Source organism: Schistocerca serialis, chromosome 6 (assembly GCF_023864345.2).
Source record: "Schistocerca serialis cubense isolate TAMUIC-IGC-003099 chromosome 6, iqSchSeri2.2, whole genome shotgun sequence".
Taxonomy (NCBI): domain Eukaryota; kingdom Metazoa; phylum Arthropoda; class Insecta; order Orthoptera; family Acrididae; genus Schistocerca; species Schistocerca serialis.
The window spans coordinates 245877639-245904063 of record NC_064643.1 but is presented as its reverse complement, the minus strand read 5'-3'; the positions used below and the strand labels follow the sequence as shown (position 1 = coordinate 245904063).

The following is a 26425-nucleotide window of genomic DNA, read 5'->3' as shown; positions in this document are numbered from 1 at the left end:
TGGGGTTTTCTTGGGATAGTTCAGTGGTGGTTTCCCGTTGCCTTCCACTGTCCTCCAACTCCTATCTGCTCACCAACTCAGTTTCCCACTGGGGTTGGTTACTCAACCTTCCGCTGAGTTGCTCGGCTTAACAGGGGCACCACGTGTAGGTAGGAAGTTGGAGAATTGAGGTGACAGAGGCTGTGAGAAACTCTCTTGCTGAGTTCTTGTAATCGCGTATCACCCCCATTTTATGCCAGAGCCTCATGATGTCTGCAGAGACACCCCCCCCCCCCCCCCCCCCTCCCCAAGGTCATTTCCTGGGCCCACGAACAGCATAGTGAACACATTATTGATTGTAGCCATGCTAGACACAAAGCCCACACCTACCACAGTAGTACAAGTTTATATGCCAACTAGCTCCACAGATGATGAGGAGATTGAAGAAATGTATGATGTGATAAAAGAAACTAATGATACAATAAAAGAAATTATTCGCATAGTTAAGGGAGATGAAAATTTAATAGTCATGGAGGACTAGAATTCGATTGTAGGAAAAGGAAGAGAAGGAAAAGTAGTAGGTGAATATGGACTGGGGGTAAGGAAGGAAAGAGGAAGCTGCTTGGTAAAATTTTGCACAGAGCATAACTTAATCATAGCTAACACTTGGTTTAAGCATCGTGAAAGAAGGTTGTATATGTGGAAGAGGCCTGGAGACACTGGGAGGTTTTAGTTAGATTGTATAATGGTAAGACAGAGATTTAGGAACCGGGTTTTAAATTGTAAGACATTCCTAGGAAGAAATGTGGACTCTGACCACAATATATTGGTTATGAACTGTAGATTAAAACTGAAGAAACTGAAAAAAGGTAGGAATTTAAGGAGATGGGACATGGATAAACTGAAAGAGCCAGAGGCTGTAAAGAGTTTCATTGAGAGCATTAGGGAATGATTGACAAGAACAGGGGAAAGAAATACAATAGAATAGAATAGGTAACTTGAGAGATGAAATAGGGAAGGCAGCAGATGGTCAAATATGTGAAAAGACAAGGGCCAGTAGAAATCCTTGGGTAACAGAAGAGATGTTGAATATAATTGATTGAAAGAAGACTATATAAAAATGCAGTAAATGAAGCAGGCAAAATGGAATACAAACATCTCAGAAATGAGATCGACAGGAAACGTAAAATGGCTAAGCAGGGATGGCTAGAGGACAAATGTAAGGATGTAAAAGCATATATCACTAGGGGTAAAGTGGATACTGCTTACAGGAAAATTAAAGAGACCTTTGGAGAAAAGAGAACCTCCTGTATGAATATCAAGACCTCAGATGAAAAGTCAGTCCTAAGCAAAGAAGATAAAGCTGAAAGGTGAAAGGAATATATAGAATGTCTATACAAGGGCGGTGTACTTGATGGCAGTATTATGGAAGTGGAAGAGGCTGTAGATGAAGATGAAATGGGAGATACACTACCACGTGAAGAATTTGACAGAGCACTGAAAGTTGAAACAAGGCCCTGGGAGTAGACAATATTCCATTAGAACTACTGATAGCGTTGGGTGAGCCAGCCATGACAAAACTGTTCCGTCTGGTGAGCAAGATGTATGAGACAGACGAAGTACCTTCAGACTTCAAGAAGAGTATAATAATTCCAACCTGAAACAAAGCAGGTGTTGACAGGTTTGAAAATACCAAACTATCAGTTTAATAAGCCATGGTTGCAAAATACTAACATGAATTCTTTACAGATGAATGGAAAAACCTGGTAGAAGCCGACCTCGGAGAAGATCAGTTTGGATTCTGTAGAAATGTTGAAACATGCTAGGCGATACTGACCCTATGACTTATCTTAGAAGATCGGGTAAGGAAAGGCAAATCTATGTTTCTAGCATTGTAGACTTAGAAAAAGCTTTTGACAATGTTGACTGGAATACTGTCTTTCAAATTCTGAAATTGGCAGGTGTAAAATACAGGGAGCGAAAGGCTATTTACAATTTATACAGAAACCAGATGGCAATTATAAGAGTCGAGGGACATGAAAGGGAAGTAGCAATTGAGAAGGGAGTGAGACAAGGTTGTGGCCCATCCCCGATGTTATTCAATCTGTATACTGAACAAGCAGTAAAGGAAACAAAAGAAAAATTTGGAGTAGGAACTAAAATCCATGGAGAAGAAATAAAAGCTTTGAGGTTTGCCGATGACATTGTAATTCAGTTGGAGACAGCAAAGGACCTGGAAGAGCAGCTGAACAAAATGGACCTGTCTTGAAAGGAGGATATAAGATGAACGGCAACAAAAGCAAAATGAGGATAATGGAATCTAGTCGAATTATATCAGATAATGCTGAGGGAATTAGATTAGGAAATCAGACTCTTAGAGCAGTAAATGAGTTTTGCTATTTGGGAAGCAAAATAACTTATGACTGTCTTAGTAGGGAGGATATACAATGTAGACTTGCTATGGCAAGGAAAGGGTTTCTGAAGAAGAGAAATTTGTTATCATCGATTATAGATGTAAGTGTCAGGAAGTCTTTTCTGAAAGTATTTGTAAGGAGTGTAGCCATGTATGGAAGTGAAACATGGACGATAAACAGTGTAGACAAGAAGAGAATTGAAGCTTTTGAAATGTGGTGCTACATAAGAATGCTGAAGATTGGATAATTAGATTATGGAACTAATGTGGAGGTACTGAATAGAATTGGGGAGGAGAGGAATTTGTGGCACAACTTGACTAGAAGAAGGGATTGGTTGGTAGGACAAGTTCTGAGGCATCAAGGGTTCACCAATTTAGTATTGGAAGGAAGCGTGGGGTGTAAAAATCGTAGAGGAAGACCAAGAGATGAATAGACTAAGCAGATTCAGAAGGATGTAGGTTGCAGTAGTTATTCAGAGATGAAGAGGCTTGCACAGGGTAGAGTAGCATGGAAAGCTGCGTCAAACTAGTCTCTGGACTGAAGACAACAACAACAACAACAACAACAACAACAACAACAACAATGAGGAACAACTAAAAGAAAATGCCAGATGCCCAAAAAAAAAGGGGGGAGGGTTATCAGCTCCTAAAAAAGCACTAAGAGCACCCCTAGAAGTATCCTATTTAATTTGCAAAATTCAGATCACCGCACATTGCCTCCTGCAGCTGTAAAAATGTGTGATCATGCAAGGAGAAAGGTTTGGCGAGAGTCCAAAGTTGATACCATTCTTACTCGATATCACACTAACTTGTGGCTCATTGTGTTAATGCAGTAGTCTCTGACATGAAAAATAAATTGCTACCATATCTTCATGAGCCCAAAATTCACTGTGCAACTTGATGACAGTATTGATATCCGAACTCTTACCATCTTCTTGTTTTTGTATGTTCAGTTATGAGAATGAAATGCAGGAAGACTTTCTATTTTGTAAATCTGTTGAAGGGAGGACTACAGGCAAAGATGTTTGTTTTCCCTTGTGAATTCCTTTTTTCTTGACAACAATCTGTCATGGAGAAATTTTATTGATGTATGTACCAATGGGATGGCAGTATTTGATGGAACTAGAAAGAGGTTTGTGACAAGAGTGAGTCCTGTTTCTCGTTCTGTAAAATTCACACACTGCATGATACACAGGGTGGTATTGGGTTTTTAAATGGTACAACCAGATGTGAATGAAGTGCTGAATGATGCAGTCAGTCTTGTAAATTTGGTGAAAGTATGAGCTTTAAATAGCAGGTTATTTTCCATTCTGTGAGAGGATATGGGTTCCATTTACAGCTAGCTTCTATTGCTCTTGGAGATGAGTTGGTTGTTTCTTAGAAAAAGGTCTTCATCACGGTGTGGAGGTGAAGGATGAACTTTGTCGTTTCCAATATAACAGCAGTTCCACACTCACGGCTCAGCTTCGGGATGGAAAATGGCTTGTGGCAGTGTGTTTCTTGACAGTAATTTTTGAGAAACTGAATGATCTTAACGCATCACTTCAAGGCCGAATTACTAATACCGTCTTTCTAAGCAAGAAAGTGTTTGTGTTTAATAGAAAACTTGAACCCATTGGTCACATGGAGAGGAGATATTTTGTTGGATATGAGGTCCGCCAGTAATGCTAAACTGGCAGACCTCACATCCAACAATTTTAACCGCAAACACGGCAATACAAGGAGCTGCAAATCAAAATTAGGAGACATTTTCTTGTCTGACTGATTTTGTGGAGGAAAATGAGATGAATGTAAATAAAAGAAATAGAATTGGCATTGTACTTCTTACCAGCAATTTGAGAATAAATTTTCAGAACCTTCATCTGAGTATGAGCGGATCCATGATCCATTCAATATGATCATTACAGACCAATTGTCAACAGTAAAACAGGAGGAGCAAATAGAACTCTAAAGTGATATAACACTTTGGAATGAATTTAAATAAATACCTCTTAAAAGTTTTTGTGCAGAGTCAGAATGAATATCCTAATTTAGCAGGAGGGGCAGCAAACCTGTTACTACCCTTCACATCAATATACTCGCATTAATCAGTATAAAACATTGGCCTCGACTGCAGCTGGAAGGGGATCTGCAAGTTGCTGTTTCAAAGATCCAACCCAGACTGGATTTGCTTTCATTTTATGAAGAAGCATACACAGCACACTAAATGTGTAAATGTCAAAAAATCTCCAAAGTTTGGATCGTGTGCATTTTTACCCTTCCTTATTTCCTTTTTTGGATGATCAGTATGAATGTAACATGTTTTAAATTGGCATTTAAATGTTGAATAGTATTCTGGAATTACTTGTATGTTGTGATCTTTGAAATATTAAGACTTTGTTAATGATTTAAAGCATTACAATGGAAACATTTAAATTTTAACTAAGTAATAAATTTGTGAACTTGTAAAACTGCAATAATAACCATAGTTGTTTATAAACTAGTATTTGTCGTCTTGCTCCATCTTTGAATAATACAAACATATGATAATTTTTTTTTTTAATTCCTCCAATGTGCCCATATGACAGTTTCTAATTATTATTAATAGCATTATTATTATTGTAGTTGTAACTGAAAGTTGCATTAATTAAACAGAAGTAAATTGATATTGTGGGCTGTTTTAATGCCAAGTTTGAGAAGTGCTGAGCAAGGGAAGCAAAAATAAATAGTGGTGGGGGTGGGGAGGGGATTAAAATAATTTATGTGTCTGAAAGGGGGTGCAACGGAAAATGTTTGAGAACCTCTGTCTTTCAGGACTGGACACAATTATTCAGCAAATATAGTAGCCAGTTCTTAGTGTTGGGGATCCAAGCCACCTGCCTTATGCAACATGTATTTCTCCAGAGCCTCATTTATTTAATGCGAAAGGTAAAAATCATCTGGGGTGTTGAAACTTATTACGAAAACAGCAAATAGTGAGCATGGCTAATAACATTTCATAGTGACTTTCTTCTTTATAGTCTTATGTTGTTTTTGGTCTAGAGCATCTTTGCTTTCCCACCCCTTGTCCCCTCCCAGCCCTCAAGTTTTGGTTGCGGTGACAGATTGATCTATAGAATTGCCCAAGTGCCAGTTTAGTTTGGAAGGCGACAATTTAGTTGTTAGTTGGCTAAGCTAATGAATTTGAATGCAAAGTAAAGATTGTGGTAACAGATTTGCTTGTAGCATTATCTGACAACTACATTTGCACAATATTTAATGCAATTTAAATTATGAAAGCTAAAACTGCAACTTGATTTCTGAAAAGCTGTTTTACACGAGAGACAGATCTCTCAAAACTGTTTTGTTACATGTTATGTACATATTTTGCACATAAACTATGAAAAATGGAAAGGCAGCACTATGGGACTATCAGTGGAGTGGTCGCAACACCTAACTGTAAGGACCAAATTATATAGAATTATGTATCATCCAGGCTTGTGTTTCAGTCTATCCTTTTTAATCTCAGAGCTTTATTTCACCCTGTTTCTCATGTCATATAATCTCTCAGGTCTCAACTCTTGTATATTGCTGACATTTCAGTACTAACATACTTCTTATAAGATATGGCTGTTTTTCTCTTGATGCAATGTTTGGGGTGATATTCCCAGTTAGAATCTTTTCACACAACCTCTTCCTCTCCCATGCTACATAAAATAACTTTGGTTCTCTACACAAGTGTTTGTTGTGGCTGTCTGCTTGTGCCTATCTCTGCTGTTGTAAGTACCAGAATGTTTTAAAAACTTATTTGATATTGTGGTTACAGTTTGAGGTTTTGTTTAATTATAGATATTATAATGTAATGGATATGTGGACATTATTGTCTGCTATCTGACAAACTCAGCATGGCCCAAGTATTTGTAGTATAATATCGAAAAAATTTCAGTTCCAACTATTTGTGAAAACACCTTTGAAATTTTAAAACAGTCGTACAAAGAAATGTGCATAATGTTCAGATTTATAAGTACAGCTACTTGATTTTGTAAATGTTGCTATGGCAAGACCTAGTGTAACTCTATGGACAGCTACTGTTTTCGTCTACAGCTGTTTGCGCTTAACAGTTGAAAGCCATCAAAAACCCTTCCAGGTGTTAGGGATTTCTTTAAGTTGGTCCGATTGTAGGAGTTTCTTAGTAGTAAAGGATAAATATATTAAAGCTTCCTGCATTGTGTGGCATTTTTTCACACATCTCAGTGTTTGTGACATAATATCTCTTGAACTATATGTCTTACAATGATATGTTTGTGTAGGTATATTCAGCGACATATCTGGATACAGTATGTGAAGTATGTTGTGACTAGAGTTAGTAGCAAAGAAGTAATAAATTTAAATATCATGCACAGTGCAGCAATTTTTCACACATCTCAGTGTTTATGATGTCATATCTCTTGAACTATGTGTCTTACAATGACATATTATGTAGGTACATGCAGCTGCATATGTGGATACTGTTACGAAATTTATTGTGAATAGAGTTAGTAACACAGAATTAATAAAGGTAAATGTCATGCATAATGTGGCAGTTTTTCACACATCTCATTGTTTGCCATGTCATATCTCTGGAACTGTGATTGTTTTCTTGCTCCCACAGTGATTGTTGCCTGCCCAAATTTGGTTGAAATTGATTCACTGGTTTAGGAGGGGACGTGAAAAAACATACACACACAAATCTATTTTTATAATATTTATGAATACCAAGATGAAGGTGCTTTCTGTTGTGAGGTGGAAATATATATATACATGCCACAAGCTACTATCAAGTGTGCACATGAATATTTGGAAGATACTTTTTCTTTTTGTAATCCATTACAACTAATCCACCTAACTTTCAGGATCTACAATTTTAGAATTCTCTCTGTCATTTGGAGTAACTTGAGAATGTAAAAAACAAGTTGAGCACTGTTGTAATTCTCATTATTGCATAATACAAAAGAAATTGCCACAAGGCCACACGAGTATAAGATTTGGTTTTGCCTTATTTTGTATGTTTCAGAATCAGCAACCATCAACTTCTCACAAGTATTTTTAGATTTGTTAGCATCTATTTTCATTATCCTAGAGTTCACTGTCTTTTATGTAGATAAATTCTTATAGAAAATGCAAAGATCCTATCACTCTATTTGTAATGTATTAAAGGAGCTTTGAGTTGTTGTTTACTAACTGAGAACTTTTCTTCGGTATGACAAAAGTGTTATCTGGAAGAGATAAAGCACAAGTATTTGTTAGATATAATTACTATTATGCTGGAAAATCCTATGAGGAAGATAAATGGTGAAATGAGGAAAGACAACCATTCACCATATACTGTTAGCATCAGACTTGAACATAGTAGTGAAACACATGGACTTGGGCCCTTCTTCAAAGCTTATAGACACACACAGTGGTATTCACTTAGCTACATTGTGCCAGTTGGGCCACAATACTGAGGCACTGTAGTTATCTACAACTGCTTACTGTGAGAAGAAAGCAAGTTCATAGTTTTAGTTAATACTTATCCTGCTCGGTATCTTCTCTACTTGGTGACTCGTTATCTTTAGTTTTGATTAGCTCTCTCATAATTTAACAAGCTGACAACAAAAGGAACAGATGTTTTCCTTAAAATCTGCAAGTACTTTACAAAATTAGAAATGTGGCAAACTTTGACAAAATTATTGACTGTAATGCATGGAACAATCGAAAATTTCTAAAATATGAAACTGTTGATGGGTTGCTTCTTCAGAAAGAGTGTTGATCTGCAGCAGAAAACTCATCTTCAATCTGAGAGTATGAGCATGTGTTGTAAAATATTTAACAGTTATAAACCTGTTCCTCAAGCTACAGACATGTGCATTTGAGAGTCTCTATATTGTGTGTGTGTGTGTGTGTGTGTGTGTGTGTGTGTGTGTGTGTGTGTGTGTGTGAGAGAGAGAGAGAGAGAGAGAGAGAGAGAGAGAGAGAGAGAGAATTAGGAGGGCGGGGTCAGCAGAGAGTAGTTAAATTGGAAATAGGTGTGATAGCTCAAAAAATAGTGAACATAAATGACCTGTTATGTGTATCAGCTAGCTGCGGGTGATTTGTTCCCTTTCTCACTTTTCTTTATTATTGCTGTCTAGAAATTTCCATTGTTGAAAGTAATGGCCAATAATATATAAGATGGAAATAACATGTAATACAGATCACCTGTTCACAGTCATTGAAAATGAGATCACTAGTGCAGGGTGGTTAGAAACAGGAAAGGTCTTAAATAAGGACTTTTGTATTCAGCAGCTGTCAGCTGCAAGCAGCTGTCTAAAATTATGCTCACCGTATCCTTGTCTTGACATGGAATTCTGATTTTCTTCATTCCTCATGCTTTTTTCCTAGCCTTGTCCATGTTGCTGTTTGAGATCAAACTGGAATTCCAACCTTTTCCTGTAAATCCTGACTCAGTTGTTCAAGTTTCATAAATACTTACTGTTTCCTTTTGAATTCATTGCTTCTAGTAATTATCATTTTAATTTACTCGATAGCTCAGTGTTTTGGAAATTTCTCTGTCTCTTTTAGGTCCGATTTCATCCAGAAGAAAAAAACAAATTAGCAACAGGCTCTGTTGATGGTATTATAAATGTATTTGATATCAGTAAACAGTGTGAAGATGACGCCCTTGCATACTGTCTCAACACAGAGTCATCTATCGTAAGTAATTTATATATTTTAAAACTGACATATTTTGTTGTTATTTTGTTGATGTGTCTGTAATATCTTTGGTTAAATTTATTGTCATCCTTTTCTGAGGTGTTTACCTCAATTTAGTGTCCTGTGGTATTGAATATCTATCTCATGCATGTAACCCACTTCTTTTGAAACTTGCCTCCCTTTCCTCAGATAGTGAGGCCACTCATTCTCAATACATTTCTTTGTTTTCTCATTTATAAGTTCAATGTCAACTTTATCTGCAGAATAGCTTTGATTAACAGCTTTTTAAATATTCATGTTGTGTATGCTTTATTCAAATGGATGAATAGGACCCCTGTACCCCTTCCAGTCCTGAAACCTTGGGTATGGTCACAGACTGATCTGTAGCATAGGTTAAGATTTACATTTCATAAGCATCTCACATCCTCTGAAACTTCTCTCCCTTTTGTCAGGTAATAAGACCACTCGTTTTCAACACATTTTTTAAAATTCATAGGCAAAATGTGAACTTTCATCTCCAAAATAGCTTTATTGAACATCTTTTTAATATATTCTTGTTGTGTATGTTTCATTGCCAAAACACTAACAGTATCGAGAAAATGTACAATATTGCCATGAACTGTGCTGCACAAAATGCAAAAGAGCAGTTAGTGTCACTGGCTGGTGCACTGCAGCTTGCCGGTTCAGATCCTATCACCAGAATTTTTTGTTATTTGATATTTACCATTTGTAGAAGATTCTCAAATTTTCTAATTTTTTAGTTTTTGCGCATTCTGGAATAATTGCTGTTTCTATAAGTAGCACCACTCTCCTTCCGATGTAATAAACATGACTTCAGTGCTAAGTGTTGTACTTCATTGATTACCCTGCTTTCAGATTTGGACTTAATTGTGGTTACAATATAACGTTATAGGCCTATGGTGGAGATGTGAGGTGACGATGTATGGAATTGAGGCCCCCACAGATAAAAATCCTCTATGGGCACCAGTTACCGAGATGTTAGGAAGTCTGTTTGATGTCATAATCAATGGGCAACCTGTCTGGATGCTAATCAGCTGAGGGGGTTCTTTTACTGTACTGTAATGTATATTGCTTATTATCACTAGCTACAAAAGATTTGGTTCATGATTGTGCTGAAGGTCACACATGGGAAATAAGTCTAACCGACAGGAACATGAATTGTAAGAATAACTATCAGTGACAGGCTCCAGCCTTTCGAATTTTCTGTTTTACCAGAATGTAGTTAAAATGTTATTCTTGGATAGGAATTTCTGCAGGCATCACAGTGGTAACAGACTGTAGAAATTGGATCTACAGATTGATAAAGCTTTTCCAACAAACACACTCAGCGAAGAAGAATTGTTATCCTGCCATTGTCAACAAGACTAGTTCTAGTCATCAGTCTAGATGCTTAGTTAAATTAGGAAGATTTTGTCAGTTGCAAAAAGCTAGTCAATCTTTCAAAAGAAATCTGCATACTATATAGTGATGATCATAAGCACTGCTGGTGATCAAGGAGAATTATCAGTCACTAATTATCACGAGCAACCACATTCATCTTCAAAGGTATATGTTTAGGAACAGCCAAACCAGGCCAGTATTGAACAACTCAGTGCCATCAATGAAGAATTGCTCTCTGTTACCACTACAGACAACACAGTGAAGAATCATACTGTTGAATTGCCAACAGATTCATTCCTGACTGAGAAGTGTCAACGAGTATTAGCCATGCTGTGCAAATTTTTAGATGCTTTCAAATCTGTAGTGGAGAAAAGACAGTCCAAGCAAACCATCGTAAAACACTATATCAACACTGGGGATCCTTCACCAATTAGCCAGTGCTTGCATAGGGTGTTGCTAGCTGAACGACAGGTAATCAGGAGAAAGTGGAGAAGACACTACGAGATAACATCATTGAAGTTTCAGAGACTCCTTGGACCTCTCTTGTGGTTCATGTGAAGAAGGAGAATGGCGTATGGCATAACTGATTTTACTACTGACAAGTGAATGAAATGTTTAGAAAAAATATCTATCTATAGCCATCCATTGATGACACCCTAGCCTGCTTGACAGGAGCAGAGTGTTTCTCAACTAGTGATATGCACCAGGCTACTGGCAAATCATGTTTGATGAGGATGAACTTCATAAATCCTGAAGGCCTGTATGAGTTCAAAGCTATGCTGTGTGAACTATGTAAAACTACAGCCACCCTTGAGTGTATAAGGGATAATCTGCTTCGGCACCTTAAATGGACTGTGTGTCTATTTTATGGATGATGGATTTGATTTTTCAAAAACGTGGAGAATATCTAAGCCTCGTGGCCACTGTGTTGATGTATGTTCAGACTGCCTGTATCCGGAATAAAGCCTTTTTCTCATCCAAGAAATAAAAATGTTGGTGCACTCAGTTAATGGCCATACCAACCCAGAGAAAAGAAGAGCAGTCACAGATTTTATGACTGCTTGCAACATTCATGATGTGAAAAGTTTTCGCAGAATGTGCTCATACTACCTGATCCATAAAGGATTTTTGTACAAAGAAACTTTATTGCATGAACTACTGCAGGGAGCGCCCAAGTTTCCTGGAACAAAGTGTAAAAAAGGTCTCTCCTTTTTCTCAAGGTTGCATCAAGTATTAACATTATATGCTGAGAGTGCCGAGACAGAACTTATGCTGGCATTAGCAGTTATGGGGTAGGAGCATTTCTAGAACAAATTCAGGAAGGCACTGAGGCACCGAAAGGTGACAGCTTATGCTACCAGATTGCTCTTCCAAAGTTTGAGAGAAACTACTGTACAAACAATTAATTTACCTTGCATTTGTTTCGTCCATCAACAAGTTCTGGTCGTATTTATTTGACAAACCATACACTGTTATGACTGACCACCATTTTCTGTACTGACAGGCTATTATGAGGATCTGATGGGTTGTCAGGAGAGATGAGCTTTGGAGTTTCAGGAGTATGGTGTCACAGTGGTATACAAAAACATGCGCACACACAACACTAACTGCTTCTTCGGCAGAACACTGCTACGTCGATGAAGTCTTAGTCATCACGGCATTAAATGACATTACTACTGAATGGAGGGAAGACCCAATACTGCTGAAAACAATAGAAGCCTTGAAGAAGGAAGAACCAAACAAAGAACATTGTAAACTATGATCCAGTGGGGGCGAAAGTGGTTACTCATCATCCTAGCTCATCTGCGACCAGCTATCCTGAAGTATTTCCATAACAGACCAATATCTGGTCACCTATGATTCACGAAGACTAGACCAGTGGTTCCCAACCTTTCTGAGACCATTACCCCAGAACGAGATCAGATGATAGCCAATAACCTTAAAAAAGTTTGAGACCTAATTAGACATTAGACTAAAAATAAATAAACATTAATCTTTTTAACTGACATATGATTTATAATACATAATCATACAATATAAACTCACAAATTTTCTACATTTTTCAGTACACCGAGAATCTGTAAATGGGACATTTTGTTCTCTTAATTTCTAACTTTACTTTTTATAAAATTATAAAGAATGTAGCAACCAGTCGTGGAAACATAATTTATTTATCTTGCTGATGACCTTTGCTGTTTCCATGGTCGCTGCACAAAAAGGGAACCTTATAGAGCCTAACATTCAAAACGTTACTTTTTATATTTGGTTTGGTGTCCACCACTGCACACTGTAACTCACTTACCAGGTTCATTCAATCCTTCACTTTTGCTTTCATTTCTACTGTAGTCGATGGTCTACATTCACAGTTATAAGTTGTTGGGAATGGAATTGGTACTGTTAAGAGGTCTTCCAGTAATAGAAGCTACTAACTACCGACCTTTTGCTGCAATAATACTAGTTTTCTTTCAAGGAAATCTGTTTGGGGTGGGTTGGGTTTGACAGGTCCAAGAAATTATGCCTTTACACAAATTTCAATGTCTGGAAATATTCCTTCTTTCACAGAAACTGGTCTTACAATAGCTGGTCTTACAACTCAGATATTTAAATGTCAGTTTTCCAAATCAGAAAAAATAGTTGTTATTAGACGATGACTAGTTATAACTGCTGTCAGTGGATGGATAGCAAAAGAAATAAATATAAGAGTAAAAATGGCTTTGAGCAGTGTTGATAAAATAAATAAAAATTTGATTGTTTACAAACAGTCTGTCCGACAAAGTCAAAACAGTGAAACCTGGACCTTTTTAACACGAAAATCATTCAAAATTTGAGGGCAGCTCAGCAACCAGTGGAGAGATGCAAATTATTGGGAGGGACTGGAGAGCAACTACATGAATTAGAGAACAAACTGTAGTGGAAGACGTAAATATGATAGAGACGAGGAACCGAGCGAGATGGTGCAGTGGTTAGCACACTGGACTCGCATTTGGGAGGATGACGGTTCAAACCCACATCCAGCCATCCTGTTTTAGGTTTTCCGTGATTTCCCTAAATCTCTTCAGGCAAATGCTGGGATGGTTCCTATGAAAGGGCATGGCCAATTTCCTTTCCGATCCTTCCCTAATCCGATGGGACTGATGACATTGCTGTTTGCTCCCCTCCACCAAACCAACCAAACAACAGGGATGAGAAAATCAGATGCCGACGTCATTGGACAGGACTCTACCAGTCTCTTAGACACTATGTAAGCCACTGTAAGGAATGCCACCCATGGGGGTGTACATATCAATTATCTCTGGGGAATGTGGTACCAATTCCATGTGCAGTAGTTCCACTCCACTGGACTGGAATCAACCTCTTGGGAAGGTTCCCCAATCCAACAAACAGGAATTGGTGGATAATATTCTGCACTGAGTACCTTCCTCATTACGTTGTCACCTCAGCTGTGCCAATTACTGAAGCTCAAGAAATTGCTAGGTTCGTTTTAGAAGTCATAATTTTGAAGCAAGGAGCACCTCTTGTGATGATCTCTGTGTATAAGTTTTCCAGTCGCGACTAGCATCAGAGGTAATTTTCTGTTGTAGCATCACCCACAGAGCAAGAACTGCCTGCTGACCACAAATGAATGAATTCACAGAATGCTTTAATAAGACGTTGATGGACATGTTCTTGGTGTATGTTGATGTCGAAAAGAGATATTGGGGTACAGTACTGCCTGCTGTGACATTCACATATAACACAGCAAAGAAGGCAGTAAAGGCTTTCCACCATTCTTTCTGCTTCAAGCAATTTGGACATGACAGTGGATACACTGTTCCTGTTTCAAATGAAGCAACACGCTTGACGACTACGTAAAACATCTCATTGCCAGGGTTGAACATGCCAGGCAATTGGCTCGTATAGAGTCCCTGTGCGCTCAGGAGAACATCTACATCTACTTGACTACTCTGCAATTCACACTTAAGTGCCTGGCAGAAGGTTCTTTGAACTACATTCTCTAATGTTCCACTCTAATAATACATGGGAAAAATGGACACACAAATCTTTCTATGAGCTCTGATTTCTTTTATTTTATTATGATGATAATTTCTCGCATGTAGGTTAATGACAATAAAATGTTTTCATATTCAGATGAGAAAGTTGGTGATTGAAATTTCATGAAAAGATCTTGCTGCAATGGAAAAAAAAAAACCTTTTGTTTTAATGATTGCCATCCCAACTTGCTTCTGGTATCTGATACACTCTCTCCCCCATTTCGTGATAATACAGAACAAACTGCCCTTATTTGAATTTTTTCAGCGTCCGCCATCAATCCTATCTGGTAAGGATCTCGTACAGCACAGCAGTACTCCAACAGAGGACGAACAAGTATAGTACAGACCTGTTGCATCTTCTGAATGTTCTACCGATAAGATACAGTCTTTGGTTTGCCTTTCCCACAACATTATCTGTGTGATCATTCCAACTTACTTTACTTTACTTTACACGTGGCTAAGGCCTTATCGACCATACACCTGCTCTACGAGCCTCTTCCAATTATTTCTATCCAGGGAAATTGTTGTCCAATCAGAGATGATGCCCATCCTAGCTGCATCTTCCCGGATATTCTCCATCCACCTAATTCGAGGTCTTCCTCTTCTTCTCTTTCCTTCTAATTTCTTAGTGGATGCTATTTTGGGTAGTCTGTTCTCTGGCATCCTTGCTACATGACCAGCCCAGTTCAGTCTTCTCTTCTTTAATATTTCCACAATGGTACTATGTTTGTACAGCTCCCGTAGTTCTTCATTTTTCCTTATCCTCCCACTCCATGACATTTTCATCGAAGATTGGTCCAAATATTTTTCTTAGTATTTTTCTTTCAAATATCAACAGTTTTTCTTCATCTTTTTTCCTGAATGTAATAGCTTCACATCCATATAATGCTACTGGTACAATAGTTGACTGATAAAAACGCATTTTGAATTCAGTACTAAGTGATCTCATCCTTAAAATTTTGATACAGCTGTAAAAAGTTCTATTAGCTGCTGCTAGACGGGCGTCTATTTCTATTTCTGCTCTATTGTCTCTGCTAAAAAGACTCCCTAAGTACTTGAAGTGGTCAACTGCCTTGAAAGTGAGACCATTTACGGTCAGTGGTGTATTCTTTTGGAGTTTTTTACTTATGACTAGATATTCTGTCTTTTCTTCATTCACATGAAGTCCAGCTTTCTCAGCTATTTTGTAATAATTTTGCATCATCCTGATTAATTCAGCTTTTGAAGTGCTTATTAAGGCTACATCATCTGCATAAGCAAGTCTAGTAATGTTCTGTCCCTGCAGTTGGATCCCTTGTGGATTAGTTTTGGTGAATTCTCTATCAATCTTCTCTAAGATAATATTAAATAGAATAGGTGAGATGGCATCCCCTTGTCTCAGTCCAGTGTACACCTTAAAATTTTCAGTTTCTCCTGCAGGTGTCTTAATTTTGCATATGGTTTCTTCCAAACACATTTTAACTAATTTGATTAATTTTAATGGTATTTCAAATTCTTTCATGGTGTTTAAGAGTGTCTGTCGGTGTATGCTATCATAGGCCTTCTTGAAGTCTATAAATAGAATATGGATATCTACATTAAATTCCCATGCCTTCTCATTTATTTGTCTCAATGTGAATAAGTGATCCAAAGTGGATCTGTTAGTGCAGAAACCACATTGGTAGTCCCCAATCAGTTCTTTGGTTATGGGAATCAGTCTGTGTAGTATACACATCAACAAAATTTTATACGTGACATCGAGTAGGGCAATTCCTCTGTAGTTATCACAGACAAGGGGATCATTCTTCTTAAAGATGGGGCATATAATTGCAGTTTTCCAATCGGCCTGTATGTTTTCTGTCTCCCAAATTGTTTCAATTAAGGAATGTAGTTCTATTTCCAATTGTGGTCCTCCATTTTTTAAAAGCTCAGCATATACTTGGTCTTCCCCACAGGCCTTGTTGTTCTTTAATTTCTTTATTGTTTGTCTTATTTCATTTACTGATGGTGTGGTGACTTGTATATCAACTGTATCTGGTTCTTCAAATGTAAAGTAATGTTGTGGATCATTGCAGTTGAGCAGCTGTGTAAAGTATGTCTTCCATGTTTCTTGTATGTCATTCTTGTTTGTAAGTATTTTCCCATTATGGTCCTTTATAAACTGTTCCCTTTTAGTGAATTTTCCCAAGGACTTTTTTATATTCTGGTACATCTGCCTTGCTCTGTGATGCTTGAAATCATCCTCCGCTTCTCTTACCATGTTGTTGTAGTGTTTTCTCTTCTCTTGTCTTAGAGTTCGTTGTGTTTCCTTGCGGATTTTATAGTATCTCTCCTTTAGTGTAATATTGTCCATGTCTTGTAACCATGCCTTCCTCGCATTTTGCCTATCCAGTACTCTTTCTTGGCACTTTATATTAAACCAGATTTTGTTAGTTCGTTTTCTTTTACCTATAGTTTTGGAAGCTACATCTTGAATACTGTTTCTGAGGTGTCTCCATCTACTTTCCACGTCTTGCTGATCACTATGTGTCAGTCTAGATTCCGATAGGTTAATTTCCATTTCTTTCCTAAAGTTTTCTTTTATTTTTTCTTCTGCCAGATTTTCTACATCGTACCTTTTAATTTCAACCCTATTTGTACTTTGTTTCTTTTTTAGCTTTATTTTCATTTGAGCTATGATTAACATATGATCTGTCTCACAATCTGCTCCCCTAAAAGTTCTAACGTCTTTAATACTGTTTTGAAATCGTCTTTGGATGGCGACATGGTCAATCTGGTTCACTACTTTTCCATCTGGTGATATCCATGTCCCTAAATGAATGCGTTTGTGTTGGAATTTTGTGCTGCTTAATGTGAGACCATTTGCCATTGCAAAGTTTATGAGTCGCACACCATTCTCTGAACTTTCATCATGTAAGCTGTAATTCCCAATGGTTGGTTTGTAGATTTCTTCTTTTCCTACTTTGGCATTAAAGTCTCCTAACACTATTGTTACATTATGTCTACTTATTGAATTATATGTCTGTTCCAGTTGACTATAAAATTCTTCTTTCACGTCATCTTCCTTATCTTCTGTGGGTGCATGAACATTTATAAATGTAATATCAAACCACTGAGCCTGAATTGTAATGTGTGATATTCGGTTATTAATTGATTTGAATTCCTTTATTGTGTCAGTTGCTGTTTTATGAATGTAAAAGCCCATTCCAAATTCATGGCGCTGACCGCAGTCTCCATACATTATTGTCCCGTCTCCTATTTTCGTTGATCCCGTTCCCTGCCATCTTATTTCTTGGAGCGCTACCAGTTGTACCTTGTATTTTCCTAGTTCGTTTATTAGTATTTGTGCGCTTCCTGGGCGGTATAGACTTCTGACATTCCACGAACCAAAAGAGAAATCCTTGTAACTTTGCCAATTTCTGTTCCAGTAAATTCTGTCCTGTTTCCGAGGCATACCTTGAGTGTCCTGACCGGCCATTGTTTTACATGAGTGGGTTGGTAGCCCTCTGCGCAACCCCCAACCTGGAGGACCAGGAGTCTTGATTTTGGGGTACTCTACCCCTAGGGATTTGCCTTCACCATGGCTTAACGAGTCTTCCCTACCCGTGCTAGTTTTGGTCCACCCCGGGTATTTTATTTCCCCAGTACCCCCCATATCTGGAGAGCATTCCCCAATCCGCCACCCGGGGAGGCGCCCGATGGGGGACTAGCAACCCCACACGGGATCATTCCAACTTAGTTGTTCCTAATTGTAATTCGAAACATATTTAGATTTGTGTGATTTATCGTGTAATCAAAATTTAATTGCTTTCTTTTTGTGCTCATGGATGTGCTCACAATTTTCCTAGTGGAGAGAGAATTGCCACTTTTCACACTATTCATGTATCATGTCTAAGTCATTTGCAATTGGTTTTGATCTTCTGATGATTTTACTAGATGGTAAATGACAACATCATTTGCAAACAATTTAAGAGGGCTTCTCGGTTAATCTCCTAAATCATTTCTGTAGATTAGGTACAGCAGAGGGCCTACACCACTTCCTTGAGGAATGCTAGGTATCACTCCTGTTTTAAATAATGATTTTCCATTGTTTACTACATATTGTAACCTTTCTGAGAGAAAATAACAGACCTAATTGCATAGGTGAAATGATACTCCAAGGCACACACTTTGACTAGAAGTCTTTCGTGAGTGGTGGTGTCAAAAACCTTCTGGAAATCTAGAAATATGGAATCAGTTTGAGATCCACTGTTGATAACACTGATTACTTCATGTGAATAAAGAGCTAGTTATGTTTCACAAGAACGATGTTTTCTGAATCCATGCTGATTGCATGTCAGTTGACTGTAAAAGGGCTGAGTGCTTTATAATGCCTATCACTGCCCAGTGAGATACGGCCGGGAATGTTTGGTATAGATTTTTAGCTCTGTGTGGGAAGTGTGACTATTGGAAAAGTATTTAAAGCATTGCTTTGGTCATATCATACTCTTTGTTGCTTGTCGGATGTCACATACAGTCAAGGATTATGACACTTCATCAAGGAGACAATAGCACAGAGACATTGTGCATGTTGTTAATATAAAGCACTACTACAATACTGGCAGTGCAGATCAACAAAGAGGGCTTCTCATTCAAGGTAGCTGAAAACCCACTCAATGATTCCAAAGCTTGATGGGAGAAGCTACCTTCGATGTTCATTGTAGTGAAGAGGCCTTGACAGCCCAACTAAATGCAAGGGTACTCCAGCACTGCCATACAGAGGACCACTGATAAGATCTAGATCGAGGATGTTTTCGGATCGTGTGAAATCGTATGAAACAGTATTTCGCTGTTTCTCCATGTGAGGGAGGAGCACTTTGAGCTGCACTCCATGCGATGTGAAACTGCGGTTAACATCAGTGGTTGGCATGTTGCGGATCGCCTGTTTAAATACCATCACTAGCATATACAGGGTGTTACAAAAAGGTATGGCCAAACTTTCAGGAAACATTCCTCACACACAAAGAAAGAAAATATGTTATTTGGACATGTGTCCGGAAATGCTTACTTTCCATGTTAGAGCTCATTTTATTACTTCTCTTCAAATCACATTAATCATGGAATGGAAACACACAGCAACAGAACATACCAGCGTGACTTCATACACTTTGTTACAGGAAATGTTCAAAATGTCCTCCGTTAGCGAGGATACATGCATCCACCCTCCGTCGCATGGAATCCGAGATGCGCTGATGCAGCCCTGGAGAATGGCGTATTGTATCACAGCCGTCCACAATACGAGCATGAAGAGTCTCTACATTTGGTACCGGGGTTGCGTAGACAAGAGCTTTCAAATGCCCCCATAAATGAAATTCAAGAGGGTTGAGGTCAGGAGAGCATGGAGGCCATGGAATTGGTCCGTCTCTACCAATCCATCGGTCACCGAATCTGTTGTTGAGAAGCGTACGAACACTTTGAAATGTGCATGTAATGCAATTGTGAAGAGTTCCCTAACAAGATTTTAATACCATTCAGCATCTCTCCATCAAAAACTGTGGCGGGAATTTGGCATAGTGAAAGAATTGCTGCACATTTTGTATCGATTTGATGCGTCCTTCATGGATCATTCTAAATAAATCGGAGTTCTTCCCCAATTTTAATGTTTCTCGATTTCAGCACCATCTGTCAATGGTTTAAAAAAACGTTTCAGAGAAAACTTGACTCATTTTTTATGGAGAATCTGAATCTACAATAAAAAATGGTGGTTTCCATTTAAGTTTTAAAAGTTGCCTCCCATCCCACCAATAGGAATATTTTATAAAGGGGGGGCATACCTACCAGAACGGAAAGAGGAAGTGCTCTCATAAGGTCAACCCACAAGCAAGGTATAGGTGCTGATCCTAGGAGAAGGGGACAGTATCCTGATAAAAGTTACAAATATTGTAGGGATTATTCTGGAAAGTTTGAATTCTATGCACAACTAGCATTGTTACATTTCATGTAAGTTTATGAGTGTCAAAGAGAACACTTTCATTTTGCCCAGAGTTCCTCCAAACTAAAAAAAATAGTAAAAATAGTACATACGAAGGAAAAGTAGTATTAAAATGAGAACGGAAAGTAGATTACTCATGTGTCATGCACACCTGAAGTTTACGACCGAAAATAAGGAAAGAGTCCTTACAATTCCTAAATACTAGGGAAGCTGACTGAACCACAAATAAATGCACATGTCTGGATCTCAAAGTAAAGTAAGAACAGAATAAAGAAACACTCAGCTAAAGATTGTTCTAGAGAAAAAAAAAAAAAAAAAAAAAAAAAAAAAAAAAAAAAAAAAAAAAAAAAAAAAAAAAAAAAGATTGTTGTTGAGGTGAAAGATGTATGTATAAACATGTATAAGAAAAGTATGTTGTTATGATATGAAATGTTGGTATGAGTGATATTATTTACATAATGATTATGTATAAAATATCGCATGTCCGATCTGAGGGGGGGTATATGTTGTGATTCGAGAATTTTGGTGTAAACCACTCGGCCTTCTACCGTCTCGAACACCCGATGTTTTAGATGTGAGTGTGGGATAATAGAATCCTACCTACTGCGTGTCACAAGTTTGTGAGTGCAGGTTTGAAATTCAGTCGTGAGAAGAATGCAGACGCGGCGGTCAAACGGCAATGACAAGTACTTGTCAGGCGATCCATGGAATTTTTAGTGAAAGTTGATGGAAGAACTGTGGAGCTCCTATGTCATTTTGTGCTAGTTGTGTCAGTGACCATTGTTATAATAACAAGAACAGTTGAGAAGGTACTCTTGAGAAAAACTCTTGTCTTAGCCTTGTTGAAGGGAAGACGTGTGTCCTGACTCATGTTGAGAATGGACAGGGTGTTTAAGCCACCTTTCTCTTATATATAAATTAGTTTGTCTCTGACATTTGGAGACACAATTTATGTGAAGAGTGGCATTTATAAAATGTCTGAAGTTCAAATATACGTCATTAGTTGAAGCAAATGAAACTTCGTATGTTTACTTATTTTTATAAGTAGAAAGAGATTCCTCTACCTAGCAGCATACTTCGTACCTAGCAGCATACTTCGGAGCAGAAGTGAAAGAGAGTTTGCAACAGCGAGGTAGCCAGCAAGGAAGGTCGGCCGAGCATGCCAAGTAAGTCATCTCCTAAAACAATTGGAAGTTTGGATACCTACTTCACACTTAAATTGTTATCCAAAGCCGTTAGAAGGCCTCTTGTTCGGCAGAAGAGGGAGAGAAATTTGCAGCAGTCATTTTTAGTGTCCACACACCACAGAAGTTATTATTTCCGTGTTCCCTTTAGCTGCCCCCTGCGATGCACTATGTCATCGGTAAACTTGTTGACAGTTACGAGTTCCTTGTGTTGTGAATAATTCTGAAATTACATGTTCTCACTAGACAAAAATTAATATTGTTCTTTTGGGTAGCAAGTCTTGCACATTGATTTCACAGCTGAAGGACATTTCTCGTAGTAGTCTTTCCACCAGTTATAAAAATCCAGGTCACTGCTGCGAGTAGGCCAAGTGATTGGAAAAATGTATATATTACTTTTGTTTTCAAGAGGGGATGTTGGACAGATGCACCTAACTAATGGCCTAAATTACTAGCATCAAACTGTTCCCCAATAATTGCATTTTATGCATATTATAACATTTTTGGAGAAATAAAAGCCTCTGTAGCGTATCTTTAAAACTTTTCTGAGTTGTGATTGATATATTATTGGAAAACAAACAAACCAACCAACCTTCCAACCATTATTACAAGTGGTTTTCATCAGAGTACTTAATATACTGGATCTATGCCACTGAATGACATAAATCTGGTAATATTACATGCAATGAAGAAGACCACTTGAAGTAGGACCTGAATTTTTTTTTAAAAAATATGAAACAGTTAACAACAAAAAAAAATTATGGAAACTGACGTCTGCTTTGGAAGCCTACCTGCATACATCCTCTGCGGGAGTCACTTTGTATCTCTCAACTTACGGTGATCTGCAACTCAGAGTTTGCCAGGGGATCTATAAGGTAGTACATATCAGCATCCAGGTTAATGCCATGTTTCTTAACTTCTAGAAGACATTCTGTATAATTTCATACTTTCACCAACTGAAAAGAAAATGAGATTATGGAAAACTGGATAAAGTGTTCATAGGATTGAAGATTTCCTGAAGTATTTTGTTCTCAATGTAGTGAAACTGTCAGTTCCAAAAGTAGTTTCTTAGTGTCATAGAAGTTACTGTTCACAAAATGAACTGCTCATAAAATTGTTTGACCACCTGCATACTTGTAAGGAGAGGGGCTAGTAGATCTGTGCTGAAGGTGCAAGATGAGGATCATGGCCAATCACTGTAAAGCCAAGGCAACTAAGAAGACAACATGGGTGAGGCCAGGTAATGGGATTGGTGAAAGACAGGCCTGAAGCAATCTGAGAGAAGAACCACAGGGAGCTTATGAACACTAGAGTCCGAAAAAAGTTGGAATGGAATATGACCATTATCTCATATTAAATGCCAACACCTCGTAAATAGAAAAAAAAAAGAAAACAATGAACACACAGAATTAACAAAAAGCTTTTGAACAGACACAAGAATGAATGTACAAGGAATCATACAGTTAAAATGTATGGCAAAAAAGTGAGGGACATCATAAAAGTGGAATCAGAATGGCAGGCCCCATGTAATAAGAGAAGGAAACATAAGTGGTGGAAGGATGAGTGTCAAGAAGCTGCTGAGTCTAGAAGAAAAGTGTGGAGGGTCTGGAAAAAAAAAACTAAGAACGAAAAAGATTTAAATATATGAGCCAGTGAGAAGAAAACTGCTAAAACAATAAAAAAAATACTGAGAGAAACATGTAGAATAAAAAGTTGAAAGAAGCAGATGATGCATTAAAGAAAAACAAGAGCCTTCTTTAAGGAGATAAAGAATGGTATAAAGGGCTATAAAGTGAGGGAGCCCATTGTGAAGGAGTATGATGATGAACTAAAAATAGATGAGAAATGGCAAGGTACTTCAACAATCAGCTGACTATTGGAACACCTACAGAAAAGCTAATGCTGCAGTGCAACAAGGAAAACAACAGAGGTCGTACACCCATCAGAACGATAGTGGCAGAAGTAATGAAAGCTATCAAGAACAATAAATTGTAGCTCATGGTGGCATTTGCACTGAGGAAATTAGGTAAGTTCATCTGGCAACAGAAGACAATACATACAGAATAATAGCAGACATCCGGATAGCAAAAGACTGGTAAGAAGCCATCATTATTCCAGTGTGTAAGAATGCATCTCACTACTTAACTTTGGGTACAAAATAATCTGTAAAGTATTGTTTAGTAGGGTGCAAGAGCAGCTCGAGCCAAGTATTGGAGGCTATCGGACTGGTTTTCGTAAAGGGAGGAACTGTGCTACACAGATTTTTGGTCTCAAAATGATATTTGAACACTGTCACAGGAATGGTAAAGCCACTGTAATGGATGTTCATGGACTTTACAGAGCCTATTATTCTGCACAGATATATGTTATTGAATTTTGGCTTTGTTACATGAGAATGAAGAAGATGCAAAAATGGCACTAAAAAAATCTTGCTGTAGTTGCAGCAATAACCAATCCCAAGACAGCATACATCAAGATAAATGTTCTGAATCCAGAGACCAACTGGAAAGTTGAAGCTCAGATGGTGGAGAATGTGAACAGCTTCCATTACGTAGGTGAGTTATAGACCAACAAGAGGATAATAGACAGGTCTCAAATGCTGCAGAAAGTATTATATGTTGGAAAGACAACCTATGGAAAGAATAATATGCCCAGAAACACCAAACTGAGACATATGTAGACTCAATTTCAAGCTTGATATGGAAGAGAAGACAGAGATTTGATGTATGCATCAGTGCAGGATAGGTCCAGCTATAGGAATGCAGTGGAGGGTCATAGGTGGACTGATACCAGAGTCAACATTAAGATCACAGAAGCATAGAGAACCAGGAGAAGCAGGAGAATGGAGAGGTACTGGGAAGAAAGAAGACATACTGAACAAGTCACACGCAATCCTAAAGGGTTGAGCTGAACCAAATAAATAAATAAATAAATAAACACAATCTGTTCAGAAGTACGCATTCCTGCAATCTAAATATGCTGCAGAAGAGCACCAAATAACCAATTGCTCCTCTCCACAGATTGTAGCATGTTTACATCTTCCTTGGTGTGCTGACATCATAACAAAAGCATGTCCCACTCTTCTAGTTTTGTCCGGTGTGTGAAGAGGGTTCCTGCAGACACACTATGAGCTTCAACTTGAATCAAGCATGCTCATTTGGGTTGCGGCCAGCAGGTAATACAGGCCAGTCCATTCAGTTAATTTCTGCTACCTGGAGGAAGCGGTTCACGAGGTGCCAATGCACCTATGCGTTGCTGAAATGTTGACTCTGGGACTGGGCAAAGGTCAGAGGACCCTGTCCCGATACTGCACAGCCCAACAATTACTCTTTATAGAAATGAGAGGGGTCCAACATCAGTACTTGATACCAGCCCAAAACATGACTGACCCACCTTTCTGCTGTACCTTAATATCAGTACAACTAAAATCACCAAGAATGTAAATACAAGCTACATTGTAAAATCTTCTACTCATTGGTGAAGAGAAACTGATGTTAATCAACCCATATTCTACATTCTCGGTGTGTTCTCTTGCCCACCCTTTTTGTGCACAATGGTGCTAAGGAATTTGTACTGTTGTTTGTTTTGGATGTCTAGAGGGCAAATTGATCATACAGCCACATTTGTGTCTGAGTTGACACAGGCCTTTCTAGTTGGAGACAAAGGCAGTGTAAAGTTCTGTTATATTCAGTGTGAAGTATCTGCGAACCATAATTTGTGATGAGTGTGAATGACCATTGTGCAGCAGATCTGTATTGTCTTGTGTCTCATGATAGTGATTAAATGTCTGTATGAAATCATTGTGATATACACCATTTCAGTTGCCAACTTCATGCTGGCAGCCCTTGCTGCCATAAATTATAATAAGCACATACCTAAAGCTGTAAGGCATTTTGACAGACTAAACAGTATATTCAAGCTGTGTTGTCTCATTCACAGTTGGAGATACACTGCACTGAGAATAGAGGTTTATTTGAATTTTTGAAAAGTCGAAAAACTGGATATTTAAACATGTTTTTGTGCCTGTCTCATTTGGTTGTATGTTGTATTTGTTGGTGAACAGATGCTCTTCTTCTTTCTGAAATAGTCTTTATATTTATCTCTGACTGCCATTGTGGACTGAGAATGTAGTTTTTGTTTTCCAGCAGTTAAAATTTTAATTAAATTTAAATTTTCTTTCCTAATGTAAATAGAATTTTAAATATTACAAATTATTTCACACCTTTGAATGTTAAAACAGGACAAACTGCACTGGTTTAGAGGCATGGGTAGTACCTTTAATATATCATGTATAACTCATACAGAAGAACTGCAGCTGTGGGAAATTGATGGTGCTTCTCCTTTCGCACACTTTACGAGAGAAGATATTGCAGGTATTTTGAAGGTGTGTATTCACCCATCCTTTCCACTATCTCTCTCTCTCTCTCTCTCTCTCTCTCTCTCTCTCTCTCTCTCTCTCTCTGTGTGTGTGTGTGTGTGTGTGTGTGTGTGTGTGTTTTACTGATGTTGTGGTGAGTGTACTGCTGTGTGCTTAACTAATGGATTGATTTAGTGATAATATATCATTTTGTCTCCTATAAACATAGTTCTACAATGGTATAAAGTTTAGTGGAATTTATGGATAAATGTCAACATTGCTGAAATTCACAAAAATCATTGTAATGTCCCTAATTCCAGTTCACATTATCATTGCATACACTGCGTTCTCTTATTTTATCTGAAGATCTACCTTTCTACTGGAAGCCTTCACACTTACCCAGAATTATAATGAAGTCACAATTCGAGTGTCTTGTGG

The 26425-nt window shown here is 38.0% G+C and overlaps 1 protein-coding gene across 1 annotated transcript in view; it reads left to right on the top strand.

The window, feature by feature from the left end:
* LOC126484081 (WD repeat-containing protein 89) overlaps window positions 1-26425 on the top strand; it is a 277264-nt gene that overhangs the window by 112844 nt on the left and 137995 nt on the right. Inside the window, exons 6-7 of the mRNA XM_050107451.1 lie at window positions 8933-9064; window positions 25871-26014. Of these exons, the coding sequence (XP_049963408.1) occupies window positions 8933-9064; window positions 25871-26014 (276 nt within the window). The remainder of the gene's footprint in view (window positions 1-8932; window positions 9065-25870; window positions 26015-26425) is intronic.